Below are 13,607 nucleotides of genomic sequence, written 5' to 3' on the forward strand. Positions count from 1 at the left end.
GGTAGATTAGGTTAGGACACGGCAATAGTACTTTTTGAACATTTGTGACTGTATTTATATTATATATTGCAAGTCAAAAGTCTTGTTGTAAATGTAGGGTAATATAAACAGTTCTGAACTATGATCCAAAAATTATTAGTAATACATACATGTTTTTCAGGATGCTTTTAGAACTTCCTAAGGAATAATGGCAGAGCTGATGTGTTTTTTAGTATTTCATTATAGAGTTTTGTTCCTTGGAAATACAAGTTTTACATGGGACAGTAGGTTGATAAATGTGGGATCAGGTCACTTGGAGCCACATATGGTTAATTAAGTATGATTGCATTAAATGGTGAGATTGATTTTTCTTGTGGCTGTTAAGATAGCTCTGAAAGCAATTAAAATATAACAGATTTATTGCTATGTAATTCACATACCTTAAAATTTGATCTTCAAAGTCTATATAATTAGGTAGGCTCTTTTAGTATATTCACAGATATTCAAAAATTACCATTATGCAATTCCAGAAGGTTTTTATCATTGCCAAAAGAAACCATAAATTTTATTTAATCTTTTTTTTTTTTTTTTTTTTTTTTTCAACTATAACTTATCATATTCTTCATAGCCACTGAAGAAGGGGGAAAAAGAAAAAAAGAAAAGCAATTTGGAACTCTTCAAAGAAGAATTAAAACAGTAAGTTTTACAGGGAGATTTCTCTATCATAGCCAGACTGGACTGATGGGTAGAGATGTTGGTATGTGTACTTGTTATTATCAACTGCTTACAAGTGAGCATGCTGTAGCTACAATACATGGTAGCATATCATGTGCTTGAGAATCAACTAGAATTTAGTCAGTGTCCATTGCTGCTTGTGATGTATAGATTTAATTCAGCTGGTTTATTCCCTATCTGGAATCCTATTTATTCACTAGAGTAGAGGTCATCAAATCTATTGGGAGCAAAAATATAAGCAGTTTTATGTTGAATTTTCTTTCACTCCTAAAGAGGCATTATTTTCAGTGTGTACTGGTAGAGATATGCTTGTTCCTTCCTGTCTTATAACTCCAAGGGCTCACTAATCTTGGTTATAATTACTGGTAATGCAATACATTAAATTATTTGAAGATGTTACTTAGGTAAGCTGTGTTACTAAATATGAATATGACTTTAAGCTAACTAAATATTTTCAACAGAATTCAGGAAGAACGTGATGAGAGACATAAAACAAAAGGCAGGTTAAGTCGATTTGAGCCTCCTCAGTCAGACTCTGATGGTCAACGACGGTCTAGTAAGTGATGTGTATTTTAATGTACATATTTATGATTTATTATCCAAAAAACTAAGAGTTGTTCTCTTTTTTCTCTTTAAGTGGATGTGCCTTCAAGAAGAAATCGATCATCTGGTGGTAATACAGTTTTTTGCTTTTTTAATTAATAGAAATTGTTTCAGCTTTGTATTTCACAGGGTGTAATTTGTTTTTTCTCCTTGTTTTAGTTCTTGATGATTATGCACCTGGCTCACATGATGTAGGAGATCCAAGTACTACTAATTTATACCTTGGAAACATTAATCCACAGGTAATATAAGTCAAATAAAATGAGTGTTGGCTCATGTTCATTTTTATTGTTGGACAGCTAGGAAAGTAAAATTTAGATTTTAAATTTGACAGATCTGATGGTATTAGATAGCATTTAATAATTATTTTGTAAACTTGGGACTTACTGGTTAGATGCAAATTGTGCTGTATGTTCTTGAAGGTATGTCTTCCCTCTTGGTAACTAGATTGTATGCTTTGAGGAACCTCTTTTCAGATGTATAGCTTGCTTTCTTGTGGAGCTTTCCCCCAATCCCCCCGGTCCTGTGTTTTTCCCATTTTGAACTGTGTTCCTGTTTTAGCTGGAGCTTGGGCTGCCCACTTCATAGATAAACTACAGCTGTCAAACAGATTTTTAGATCCCAAGATCTCAAACAGGAAGAGTGTTCAGCATGCCTTTGGTTCCAGGTAGCTCTAAGACCCTAAACCGTAGCTGCTTACTTAAATGAAATCGAAGGCTTCTAACAGGAAAATACTGCAAATACCCGCGTAAGGCAGGTTGTACCTGTGTTGAGTTCCTAGTATTTGAATGTAATACTGTAGCATTCATATGTAATTTTTTACTTTGTAAAAATGATTTTGCCTTCTGGGCTGCATAGACTTCTTTGCTCCTCCCTACCTTTGTGTTGCATAACCAAACACTCTTCATCTTTTAATAGATGAATGAAGAAATGCTGTGCCAAGAATTTGGAAGATTTGGACCATTAGCTAGTGTAAAAATTATGTGGCCTAGAACTGATGAAGAAAGAGCAAGAGAAAGAAATTGTGGCTTTGTGGCTTTTATGAATAGAAGAGATGCTGAGAGAGCTCTGAAAAATTTAAATGGTAAAGTTCTTATGGCCCATTTACATAATTTAGGTATTTCTTTGGTATAGATAATTTATAAAAACTGTCCTGAGAATTTAGATAAAATTCGAAAGCCTATAAAGGAAATTTAAGTTACCTGGAATACTTTTTTCTTTGGAGGCTTGTCAAAGTAACCTTTTCTGTTTTCTTTTGTAGGAAAAATGATTATGTCTTTTGAAATGAAGTTAGGTTGGGGTAAAGCTGTACCTATTCCTCCACATCCAATATACATTCCGCCTTCTATGATGGAACACACGCTTCCCCCACCTCCATCCGGACTGCCTTTTAATGCGCAGCCTAGAGAGCGATTAAAAAACCCCAATGCTCCCATGTTACCACCACCTAAAAACAAGGAAGATTTCGAGAAGGTAATTTAAAAAATGTACATAGGGCGGCATCTAATATGTAAATGCTAAATCTGTGGTAGTATTTCTTTTCAACAATTTTATAGAAATATGTGTGTTACTCTGGCAACTCATAAAGAAATAAGTAGATATGTTCCCTGCCTTAGCCCATGGAAACCCTGTATTGAATTATTAGGTCATATTTTTATTTGTGGCTACCATTCCCTTTTGACCACTTGGTAAGCTCTCCTCCCCCCTTGTTCAGTGTTGTATTCAGGTTTGCTTGAATTCAGTGTTTGAATTTACTTTGTTCTAAGAACATAATAGTTTTTATTTGGTTAAGAGACTTTTCAACTAGAAAGACCACCTAAATAGTTAAATTGTTTGGATGGCAGCAAACTAACTTAGCTTTCTAGGTCTTGAGGTATTAGACTATATAACCGCATATATGGTATTTCAAAAATAGTTAGCTAATCTAGTAAAAGCAAAGGGTGAGTATTTTTCTTTATTAAACATAAACCAACTTAATTTCGAGTATAAGAATTAGTTGGTTCTGTTACAAGTTAATTACACTTGAGATTGCAGGGCTGGTTTTAAAGGCTTGGGAACATAGTTGCAAACTGTATGGTCAGAGGCACACAGTTAATTAATTCACAAATTAAAATCTTTATCTGATAATTCTCAGTGTAGTACCTATTTCAGTGCATTGATGTGCATTCTAGCGGGAATGTTCTGATTCTTTGCATTTGGTGAACATTAATTGTTCACTGTGAACACATCCATTTGCATTTATGTAATTGCGTAGTGTATAATTACTTCCAATGCAGTCATTGCCTGCAGAACTTGTGATTAGATGTGTAGTGTTTTCAATGCATTATGTATATTTTTGCTTGTTACTTGTTAACAATACTCACATATTCTATGTTTATTATCTGATGTGACTTCATATACAGACTCTGTCGCAAGCCATAGTCAAAGTGGTTATCCCAACAGAAAGGTACATGTTTTTCTTTATTATTACTGATCTAAATATAGACAATATCCCCTTCTGAATTGAAAGAAATGGTGTTGAGGAAAAGGTAATATCTTGACTGAGCAATGGCTCCTTTCCAGTGCTTTTTGGGGGATGTATAAAAATTAAGTAAGTTTAGTACACTTGGTAATTTTATGTTATCTTTTCTTTTTGTTTTTATTGTTACCATTTTAGAGAGTTTTTAATAGCTTTAGAAGTTAGAATGTTTAAATAGATTAATGTGGAATTGTTGGTCTGGTAATTTCAAACTATTGTGAAGGAAAATAGGTATTTTAAATAAAATATGTTAAATTTTATATTTGAACCAGTCTTTTCTTGGTTTCTGGATTATATACATTTAATATGCAATCTTCCTTTATTTTACTGGAGGTACAGTTGTATTTTGTTTTCTAATTGATTTTGAGAAGAAATTTCTATTGTTTTTGTGGACACTAGACATATTAGGTATTTTTAGTCATGATAACAAAGGTGTTTGGATCTTTTTTATTTTTCTTCCCCTGTTTTCTTTTTTAATACATTGCTAATGAAGAACAATCATGCAGTAGGTATGCTCTTGCTCAGTCAAGCTCAGCCTTTTCCCAAACACAGGAACACAACACTGGTTGAATAATAAATGACACAAAAGAATTCCAAATTCTCTTTGACATTGGCCTTGGTGAGCAACACCAGCTGAACTGTCTGCGGCAGCGGGGGACCAGGAAAACATCATGGGATGGATTGGGAAAGTATACAGTTTTTGACCAGACATTGGTACGATCGACTCCAATAAATGTGGTTTTATTATAACTGAGAGACATTTTTTGTTGTGGTTGCCCAGAATAAGATAATTACTGTTAAAAATAAAATAATGCACTTTAAAATGTAACATTTTTGTACTACACTGTTTTGACAGAAAAGCCATTTTTTAAATAAAATTATATGATCCTTAAGGGATGAGTATGATTACAACTCTTTACTCTTGATTCCAAGAGATCAGCAACTAATTGTCAGATTTTGATTTTAAGTAATCATAAGAAACATTTTAACTTCCTTTAAACTTGTAATTTTATAAAGATAGATTTTTATCAGTTACAAGCCTGTTTAAAACTATAGTGGGTTATTTTTCCACTTTTAAAACATTCATAGGGAAAGTATTTTTTGTAGCATTTAAAAAAATATGTTCAGTAATTTTATGTGTGACTCAGCTTATTTCTAAACAAAATTTTGTATATATATTTTGCTGAAAAGTCTTGATTTACCATTAAAACGAGTCCTTTAGTTTTGAACGATAAACCATTTTTCGTGTTCCATAGATTACTGAAGTCAAGTTTTTTTTTTTTTTTTTTTTTCTGTATTGATAGAAGTCTCGGGGTCTATAACATTTGTCCACCTGGTAAATGGTCATGAATTATGATTTTCACATGAAACTTCCCTGAGTTTTAATTTGCCTCATAGCAGCAGGGATTTTAAAACTGAATAATAACTACATGGCCCCTTCTAAAGAAGACTGAATGGGTGCCGAATTCCTTCTCACTAGTATTGTGTATCTGCAGAGCAGTTAATACTTTTGTGAACGAAAATACTTTTTAAATTAAAGTTAAGTGATTTTTTTTTTTAACAAAGCAATTTGAAGTTGAATTGATAGTTCTAAATGGATAATTCCCCTTTGTAAAAACTTAAAACCTCCATGTAATTTTTTGATCTTTAGAATTATTTTTTTCTACTATGTAGAAATATTAGTGTTCATTTGAGTAGACTTGTTTGAAAACTAGAAAATATAGTCAGTATAAGAGATTATTTCACTGTCAAGGTATTTTGAAGCAAAGTATTATAGAGCTCCCTCAAAAGGAAAAAAAAAAATCTCTTCTATAACTGTATTTATATTCTAGCTGTTACATGGACTTAATTGAGCCAAGAATGCTCAGGATGTAATTTATTTGTGTCTTATACCAGGAGCCAATATCCTTTTTGCTTTTCCCAGTTGTTACTTGCCAACTTTTTACTACTTGGGGACTGGTAAAAGTGAAGCCGAGAGCAGCTTATGAATAAGTGAGCTGAGTCATTTCTACCTAACGCATTAGTCAATGCCTGCAATTAGTTTCAAATCTTTTATTAAAGATTTTGTTTTTAGATTAAAAAATTAAATTCTTTCTATGAGTGCAACCAATTAAGTGACTTAATACTCAGTAGCTCATATCTTTGTGCTTAAATGTGAAGATAACATTACAGAATATGGGCACCTCACCATGTCCCCTGTTTTGTAAAGTGTAGGACTTCATTTACTCATGACTTTACAGTATAATTTTTTTATTGGTTGGTAATAAGTAGTCAGGATTACATGTTAGGAATTCTAAACTAATTTTGAAGTGTGCTTCAAAGGGATGTTGCCTCATTAAAGGTCAGATTTAATAAAAATTCCATCTGATATATGTGTACTAGAAACACAGGAATTTGGATTTTTTTTTTTTTTAAATCAGGCCTTAAGTTTGTTGGATAGTTTTACATTTTTGTAAATTAAAGTTATGGTTATAACATTTCAATATCATTATGAAAGTGCCTGTATTAGAACTATTTTCTTTAAAAAAAGACATAGTATATACATTTCTAGATGGCTGTAACATGCAGATTGTTAGATGCTGATTTTATATATTTGCACCTATCTAATTAGTTGTGATTTATTATTTAATTTTTTTTTTGCATTTTGTAAATACTGTTAAGTGGAATTTAGAAAATTCAGTCTATTATTACAAGGCTGTCTTGTGGCTTCCCACACTCCTTCACCTCTCCTTCCTTCCTTCCTTCCTTCCTTCCTCCCTTCCTTCCTTCCTTCCTTCCTCTCCCTCCCTTTCCTCTCCCTCCCTTTCCTCTACCCTTGCTGCCCCATTCCCTCTTAATGCACAAGCCCTTTAATGTGTGCTCCAGGTTACTTTTTTGGTATTAAATTCTGTTAGAAGAATTTTTTTTTTTTTTTTTCCTGCACCATTATAGTAACTTAGGTCAAGTGTAGTTTTATATAGGGGTATGTCTGAATCCATTTTCTTTAACTGTGTTGTTGTTGTAGGAATTTGCTCGCTCTGATACACCGAATGATAGAATTTGTTGTACGTGAAGGGCCAATGTTTGAAGCTATGATTATGAACAGAGAAATCAACAATCCTATGTTCAGGTGTGCTTCTTTTATTATGGTAATAAATCTGTAACAAAATTTAGCAGAACTATTTTTAAGTGGCATTAAGAACATTCATATTATTTTATATCATTACCATGTATCCATTCACTTCCAGTCATCTTTTCAGAACTGAAGCTCTATACTCATTGAAGAATAACTCTTCATCTCTCTGGCCTCATAGCCCCTTGCAAATACCATTCTTTGTATTTTTGTGACTTTGACTACTCTACATATCTCTTTAAGTGTAGAATCTTATGGTGTTTATCTTTAAGAACTGACTTCAGTACTTTCTTTTGGAGGCAGATGAGGGGGAGAGTGAGATGATCTTATTGTGTAGCCTAGACTGGCCCTGTACTTGCCCTACTTTAGTACTGAAATTTACAGGCAAAATTCATACCCAGCTCCTTTTAAAGTTTATGTCTATATTCAATACTTATCCTCAAATAGTATTTTAAAGTCTTTTAACTGTGCTTCTTTCTGTTTTTGATATTAAAAATATATTCAAGAGTAGACTAGTGAGACAGCTTATTGGGTTAAGGGATCTTGCTGCCAAGCTGATTTAAGTTCAAAATCCAGAACCCATCTGGTGGAAAGAGAGAACAGATTCTCAGAAGTTGTCCTTTGACTACTATTTGTTCTGTGACATGCATGAGCACATGCACACATACAAATAAATAGTATATGTATGCATTTTATTTCCAAGAATAACCCCCCCCCAAAAAAAGAGAAAGACTTAGCTCTAGCATTGTCTAGGAGGAAAATAGCTTTTCATTATCTTTTTAGTGAGAGTCATAAGCAAGCTAGAATTGGGCAAAGTAGTTTGAAAGGTAATAGTTTATCATCTAATTTGCTGTATCTAAGACATTGAGAAAAACCTCTCTAGTACTCTAGTATATCTTCTGACCTATGTTTTATGATGGCAGTTGTGGCTTGGTGATGTACACCTTTAATCCTAGAGTGTGGGAGGCAGAGGTTGGTGGATTTCTGTGATTTGGAGGGTAGCTTGTTGGTATACATAGTGAGTTCCAGGACAGCCATGGCTACATGGAGAGACTTTGTCTCACACAAAATCAAACAAAAAATTTAAAGATGATAAAAACAGTCGTTCTGAGTGTTCATATTAGTTTCTATGGCAGTCAGGGGCAGAGGAAGGGTGAATATTATGAAAGATGAAATGACCCCTTCCCTACCCCAATACTCTAGGGTCTTTGCATTTGGTCTTCTTTAGAAGAGAACAAATAGAGTTTGTCTCATTTAGTTGATAGTAACACGCTCTTTTTTAATTGAATAGGCTTATAAGTAACTGGTTTCGTGTAGACATTAAAGTAGATAGCTTTTTTCATAAAGAATATAGTGTTTATTGTTTTGTTTGTTTTGTTTAGGTTCTTATTTGAAAACCAGACACCAGCCCATGTTTACTACAGGTGGAAGCTTTATTCTATTCTGCAGGCAAGTAGGATCAATTACTTTGTTGACTTTTAACTCTGAAGTTTAGGGCTTTCTAATAACATTTTGGATATTATTAGGGTGATTCTCCAACTAAATGGCGGACAGAAGATTTTCGTATGTTCAAAAATGGATCTTTTTGGAGGCCACCACCATTAAATCCATACCTTCATGGGATGTCAGAAGAGCAAGAGGCAGAAGCCTTTGTGGAGGAGCCTAGTAAAAAGGGAGCACTCAAGGAAGAGTAAGAGCTTTTCTGTTATGTGTTCAGGGAAGTTGCTCTAACTGTCACTTTCTCTAGCTGAAACTCTTTCAGTCACAAGATAAAATGGTCTTCTCACTTTGGAGTGTTAAAGAGGAACATGTTTTATGATTTTAGACATCTTGGGTAAACACAATGGCAAATAACAAGAGGTACCATGCTGACCTTGACCTCTTCCTGATGAAATTAGTGATCATCTCTTAACATAGTTGAGCTCTTAAGGTTCTTAGAGACTATTAGAGTTTGTGCAAGATAAAAGAAAAATTACCATGTAGTAGGGTCAGGCATATACTATGCAAACCTCTCTATAGTTTTATATAGAATTACTACTATAGTGTGTAGTAGTTCTGAGGTGGCTGCTAGGAAAACATTATTATTGTTTGTATCCACTGGAGTGATGGCTCACCTAATGAGAGCATTTGTTGCTTTTGCTGAGGACCTGGGTTCAGATCCGGTACCTACATGGTGGCTTACAAGCATCTACTCTCCAGCTCTGGGGCCTCTTTTGGCCTCTGTGTGTGCCAGATACTATGTTATGTATGTATATACACACATTGAATCTTACCACAAAAAGTTAGTGCTCATTCAGAACTGGTATAGTAAGTTAGCTACATTTTAAAAGCAGACATACTAAATAAGTGTTCAGAGGTTCTTCATACTTCATGGAAAATGTTGGCAAAAGGATTTTAGCATGTAATGTTACATGCTTCATTGCACCCTGTGCAACGGATGCTTAATACCCATTGTGTCCGTGCTTTGTTGATAAGGGTGTTTGTTAATGGGATCCTTTAGTTGTTGAGTGTATTTGTTCCTTTAGGTTTAAGTTCATCACATTAGCTGCAGATCCAGCCTTTAGTCTAAATCTAGCTATCTTCTGGTTTTGTAAATAAAAGTTTAAAGTTCTTATTACATTTACTTATTATATTTGTGTATGTGTTTATGTATGCACACTCGTGGCATGCATTTGGAGGTTAGGGGACAACTCGCAGGGCTCTTCTTTCCTTTCTCTTCTGAGCCCTAGAAATGAAACAGGTTATCAGGTTTGGAGCAAGTGCCTTTTTACCTGCTTTGCCATTTTGTCTTCCAAGTATAAAGTTTTATTGAAACACAGTGGTACTCATTTCCTTATATGTATATAAGACTGCCTTGGAATAATAGAACAGAGGAACTATGTTACAGAGACTATGTGGCCTGAAGGACCTAAAATATTTATGTTTTTCTTATAGAGAAAGCTTGTCTGTCCTATTTAATCCCTTGTAAAAGTACTAAAGTAATCTTTCAAAGAAAGGATATGGAGAACTTGGAGGGTTTCTATTTTAATGGGGATAATATGAGTGGAATACTTTTGGAGACTTGAAAATAAATGACCATAATTTAAAATTTACTTATTTTTAAGTTTAAAAAAGATTCATTAGAATATTTTGTTAGTTTTAGAAAAAGTATTCTTCTCTATATAAGTTCTTTAAAAATTGTAGATGAGTGGTGATGTGCACACCTTTAATCCCAGTACTTGGGAGGCAGAGACAGGCAAATTTCTGTGGGTTTGAGGCCAGCCTGGTCTACAAAGTTAGTTCCAGGACAGCTAAGACAGAGAAACCCTGTCTTGAAATTCCCCTAACCCGGCCCCTCTCTCCCCCCAAATTGTAACAAATTTGCAGAGAACTTAACAAAACTCAGTCTTTTAAAACCATTTTATCTGAATGGATTTTAAACAAACTAGTTTTTGTGAGGTGAACATGATAACTGATATAGTAGAGACCCCAACCCCCCCACCCCCCCACACACAAGAAGCTAGTCTGTGAGCAGGCAGTAGTTGCTAGGACATTTGTAATGTTATGTTTAAATATTTATAAGTGAAAAACTTATATTCAGACAGCGGGATAAATTAGAAGAAATCTTACGAGGATTAACTCCAAGGAAAAATGATATTGGAGATGCTATGGTATTCTGTCTTAATAATGCTGAAGCCGCTGAAGAAATAGTGGATTGCATTACTGAGTCATTGTCCATCTTAAAGACACCTCTTCCCAAGAAGGTATTGGAGTGATTTCTCTTTCTGAACATTAAGGATGGGGTAATAATTGACTTTGTTGTTGTTGTTGGAATTAGCTTCTTTTTTACATGAAGAGCTTGACTGATGAAATGTTTCTAGATATTTTTTTGTCTGAGAAACTGGTTGAAATGCAAAGAAATGAACAGATTGTATTACTGTAAAAGTCGTGATTGTAATGATTATGGATCTCATAACTAATAATTTCTATTTACTATTAAATTATAGTTAAACTTAGCTTCTGCCATTATTTCAAGGAATGGGTGTACAGGTTTTTGTCTAGATATGCATTGGCTAATGTTTTCATTTTGTCTCAATTTGTATTACAGATTGCCAGATTATATTTGGTTTCTGATGTTTTGTACAACTCTTCAGCCAAAGTTGCCAATGCCTCATATTACAGGAAATTGTAAGTATAAGATGGGAGCTCATACTCTGAGATGGTGTATTTAAGGGTGAGAAGATCAAAAAAAAAAAAAAAAAAAAAAAAAAAAAGAAATAATTCTGTTAGGATTCTTCCTTAATAAATAATTTTAGGTGTTGGTGAGATGGCTCAGTGGGTTAAGATGCTTGCCATGCAAGCCTGGTAGTCTAGGAACTCATGTAAAGGTAGACGGGAAGAAATGACTCCACAAGACTGTCTCTGACCCTGACTTCAGCCTTCACCCACACAATGATGATGATGATAATAATAATTAATAATGATAATATAGACGTGTTTATTGAACTAAATCAGTTTTTATTTTCAATGACATTTATTTGTGTTTATGTATGTGTAAACATGGAGCATGACCTATAAGTGGAGGTCAGAAGACAGCTTGTAGGAGTTGATTCTTTCCTTCCACCTCGTGGGTTCCAGGGATTAAAAACTCAAGTTGTCCTCCTTGACAACAGTGTTTTCACCCACCGAGCCATGTAGCTCGTCCTTGTTTGTTTTTATTGAAATGAGGTCTCACTCTAGCCCAGATTGCTTAGAATATTCTGTGTAGCCCTGACTGACATTAAACTTGTGACAGTCCTGAGATTATAGTATGGACCACAGTATAGTATAGCATGTGTTATATTTTATTTTTCTTTTCTTTTCTTTCTTTCTTTTTTTTTTTTTTTTTTTTTTTTGGTTTTTCTAGACAGGGTTTCTCTGTGTAGCTTTGGCATCTGTCCTGGAACTCGCTTTGTACACCAGTCTGGCTTTGAACCCAGTGATCTTCCTACCTCTGCCTCCCAAGTGCAGGGATTTAAAGGCGTGTGCTACCACCACCCAGCTATAGCTAATTGTAATATTTGACAGAACAAATAGGTGGTGTTTTAAAAAATTTTAAACCATATAATTTGCAGCCTTATAATAAACTTTATAATAAATAAGCTTTATAATAAACATAAATAGTGTAGTAATAATGACATATATTAACATTATTTTCTTTTGGTAATCATTATATTAGTTTATTTTTTAAAAAAAGTTATTTTTATTTTTTCCACATGAGTGCTTTGCCTGCATGTATTATGTGTATCACATGTGTGCTTGGTGCCTATGTAGGCCAGAAGAAGGTGTCAGATTCCTTGGAATCGTAGTTGTGATCTGCCATATACTTACTGGGATCTGAATGAACTTCAGGGCTCTTAGCAACTATCTTGCCAGCCCTGTGCATTGATTTTTACTTGTTCGTGTTTTCTAAAGCAGAAGGGAGTTGTAATCGGCATTGTAATTCATAGGTATATCTTCAGTTCCGCAGAGCTCCCATCTGTCTAATTATTAAATGGTCAGGCTCAGGGAAAGGAATTGACTCTAAAAGGAAATCCAGAATTGTGGCCTGGACTGAGATTTATAACTCAGTTGGTTGAGTGCTTGCCTGGCATGAAGAAGCCCTGGTTTGATCTCCAGCACCACTTAAAAGCAGGTTTGGTAGTACACTCTGTGATCCTGACAATCCAGAGGGAGAGGCAGGAGGATCAGCAGCTCAGATCATCCTAACTAAGCTATATAGTGAGGAAGACACTGGGCACTGACTTGAAGTCTCTCTCACTATCCTCTTTCTCGTTAACCGCATACTTTGTCCTGTAACACTTGACTGATTAAAAATGTATTTTATAATCTATCCAGAAGCTGACTGACACCACTTTCCTGACTGTTGCCATTGTCTCACCTGAATTACAGCAGTAGTCTCCTAACTGGTTTCTCCTCTGTACCCCTGGTCTGTTCTCTGGACAGTGCCCAGTGCTCCTTTGAAAACACGTCATGACCTAGCTTGTAGAGTGTCGCGGTTTAATAAGGATCAGGATAAACAATTAGGCTGAACAGATGTTTATTCGGGGAGAAATAACTCACAGCATAGACAGGTGAACACCAGCAGGGTCCTGCTTCCAAGAATGGCTCCGGAAGTCCTCCTGTCCCCATGTAAGCTTGCAAGAGAACATCTCCCCCCCCCCCCCCCCAAGACCTAGTAACCCAGGTCACTTCCGTCCCTGGCTCCACCCCCAATGGGCGTGGTCAATACCACAGAAGGAGGAAAAGTGAATATCCCACTACAGTAGAGTGCTTGCATAGTGTGCCCAGAACGCTTGGGCTTGATCCCCAGCACTGTATACAGTCAGGTGTGATGTCACTTGGGAGGTGGAGGTGGAGGACAAGAAGTTCAAGGTTATTCTTGGCTACAAGGCAAGTCCTAGGTTAGCCCGTGCTGCATATGTATGTATATGTGTGTGTGAGTACATGTCCAGGCGAAAGGGGAACAGAATCGGGAGGAGAGCCCTACTTTTAATTATGCTAATACTTTTTTTTTTTTTACCTTCTATATGCTACTTACCTTTTAAATCTGCTGTTATATGACACAAAAAAAAAGAGGGCCAGATGACTAAGTTCATCCTAAATATAAAATTGCTTGCTAAAGGACACTGGTATTTTAAA

At 35.1% G+C, this 13,607-nt stretch overlaps 1 protein-coding gene across 5 annotated transcripts in view; it reads left to right on the top strand.

Moving 5' to 3' along the window:
- Positions 1-13,607, top strand: part of U2surp (U2 snRNP associated SURP domain containing) — a 52,947-nt gene that overhangs the window by 20,334 nt on the left and 19,006 nt on the right. For 3 of the 5 annotated variants that reach the window (XM_051207061.1, XM_051207082.1, XM_051207076.1), the window contains 12 exons: positions 608-675; positions 1,176-1,270; positions 1,352-1,387; positions 1,477-1,559; positions 2,236-2,401; positions 2,579-2,790; positions 3,720-3,763; positions 6,840-6,944; positions 8,330-8,396; positions 8,474-8,637; positions 10,528-10,690; positions 11,035-11,114. In XM_051207061.1, the coding sequence (XP_051063018.1) occupies positions 608-675; positions 1,176-1,270; positions 1,352-1,387; positions 1,477-1,559; positions 2,236-2,401; positions 2,579-2,790; positions 3,720-3,763; positions 6,840-6,944; positions 8,330-8,396; positions 8,474-8,637; positions 10,528-10,690; positions 11,035-11,114 (1,283 nt within the window). The remainder of the gene's footprint in view (positions 1-607; positions 676-1,175; positions 1,271-1,351; positions 1,388-1,476; positions 1,560-2,235; positions 2,402-2,578; positions 2,791-3,719; positions 3,764-6,839; positions 6,945-8,329; positions 8,397-8,473; positions 8,638-10,527; positions 10,691-11,034; positions 11,115-13,607) is intronic. The other 2 variants (XM_051207068.1, XM_051207089.1) reach the window with 1 other exon arrangement.

The sequence above is a fragment of the Phodopus roborovskii genome, unplaced genomic scaffold (assembly GCF_943737965.1).
Source record: "Phodopus roborovskii unplaced genomic scaffold, PHOROB, whole genome shotgun sequence".
Taxonomy (NCBI): Eukaryota; Metazoa; Chordata; class Mammalia; order Rodentia; family Cricetidae; genus Phodopus; species Phodopus roborovskii.